Genomic DNA, 1675 nt, shown 5'->3' with positions numbered 1-1675 from the left:
GGGGGGAGAGGGGGAGAGGGGGAGAGAGAGAGAGAGAGAGAGAGAGAGAGAGAGGAGGGAGAGAAAGGAGAGAAACAAAGAGATGAAAAAAAAAAGAGAAAAATGGAAAGAGAGAAGAAGAAGAAGGGAAAAAAGGTGAGAAAAAGAAAAGGAAAAGAAGAGATACAATCTGAAGGAATAGGAAGAGAGAGAAAATGAAAAAGGAGAAAAAAAATAGAGAAATATATATATATATATATATATATATATATATATATAATATATACAATAACAACATATATAAAAAATAAAAATATAAAAGAGAGAGAATATGAAGTAAGGAAGAGAAACAGAAGAAAATGAAAATGAGATGGAGAAAGAAAAGAAGATACACAAATAGAAAGTATATGGCGAGTGAGAAAGAAGGAAGAAAAAAAAGTGAAAAACGAGAAATGAGAGATTAAAAAAGTAAGAATAGGGAAAGAGAGAATAAGACAACAAGAGCAAGAAATGGGAAAATTGAAGGAACAGGGAAAAAATAAGAGAGAGAAGGATAAAGAAAAACAAGGAGAAAATAAGAGGGGGCATCTAAGAGCCCTGAGACTGCGGCCAAGTGCCACTTTCTTGAACACGATATCAGCAATATGATCTCTACAGTGCCATACTGTAGTATTACTCTGCATCACTATGGGCTATATTTATAAAAGGTTCATGTGTTTCAATGGAAGCAAAAAATTCCCACCAAGGAATGTAAGATTCCCTATGTTTTAGAAAGGGCTGCATGTAGGGAGGTGAGGAGCAGAGCTGGGCCAGCACTGGACGGTATTCAGACAATCCTAGGCCAAGAGAAGACTTTAACATAATAAACTATTAGTCAATCTTTCAGAGACACATTGCAACTGAATGAAAATATTTATGGAAAAGAAAAACACTGCAAGTATTACATTGAAAACACTTGATTTTTCAGTGCTAGTACCTGCAATTTAGTGACAGGGTCCCTTGAATTTTTCAGTGCAGCCAATTGTCCTGTGCTAACTTTTATTGTATGCTAAAGGAGGCAGAACTTCTACCAAGTTTTGGATGAGGAGATAGAGGATTAGTGACGAAATTATTTTCCGAGGGTGCAGCTGAAAATTAGTGAATAGACAGGGCACCTTGTGACCCGGAACATTGCTGCAGGGCCATTTTTACTTTGAACCTTCATGGTAGGGGTCATTCTCTTTAGTGCCCATCAGCACAAGGGGCATCTCCCACTGACCACCAATGTAAGAGAACATATGTATTTATCATGAATATTATGAGGTCATTTTTCCACTGACCACTAATGGGAGCCGGATATCTCCACCACTAACCACCAGTTTGAAGGGGACATTCCTCCACTAACTACTAAAGTATGGGTACATTTATTCACTGATCTTCAATGTTATTGGGAATTTACACAGACCACCAATGTAACTGGAACAATTTGGGAGCACTTTGTCACTTACCACCAATGTAAGGGGTACTTGTGCACTGACCACCACCATTGCACATTACCACTGGGCAACAATGTAATGGAACACTTCTTCCCCGACCACCAAGAAAAGGATGACACTTCTTCCCCGACCACCAATAAAAGGAAGACACTTCTTCTCGGACCACCAATACAAGGAAGACACTTCTTCCCTGACCACCAATACAAGGAAGACACTTCTTC

At 38.6% G+C, this 1675-nt stretch overlaps 1 protein-coding gene across 4 annotated transcripts in view; it reads right to left on the bottom strand.

The window, feature by feature from the left end:
* Positions 1–1675, bottom strand: part of LOC140335105 (hydroxyacylglutathione hydrolase, mitochondrial) — a 27934-nt gene that overhangs the window by 24426 nt on the left and 1833 nt on the right. Inside the window, exon 1 of one of the 4 annotated variants that reach the window (XM_072417489.1) lies at positions 1467–1669. The exons of 2 other annotated variants lie outside the window; for them this stretch is intronic. In XM_072417489.1, the coding sequence (XP_072273590.1) occupies positions 1467–1512 (46 nt within the window). In that variant the 5' untranslated portion in view covers positions 1513–1669. Of the gene's footprint in view, positions 1–955; positions 1393–1466; positions 1670–1675 lie in introns of those variants that run through there. One more of the 4 variants, XM_072417491.1, reaches the window with a different exon arrangement.

Source organism: Pyxicephalus adspersus, chromosome 7 (assembly GCF_032062135.1).
Source record: "Pyxicephalus adspersus chromosome 7, UCB_Pads_2.0, whole genome shotgun sequence".
NCBI lineage: Eukaryota > Metazoa > Chordata > Amphibia > Anura > Pyxicephalidae > Pyxicephalus > Pyxicephalus adspersus.
This window is presented reverse-complemented; position numbering and strand designations above follow the sequence as displayed.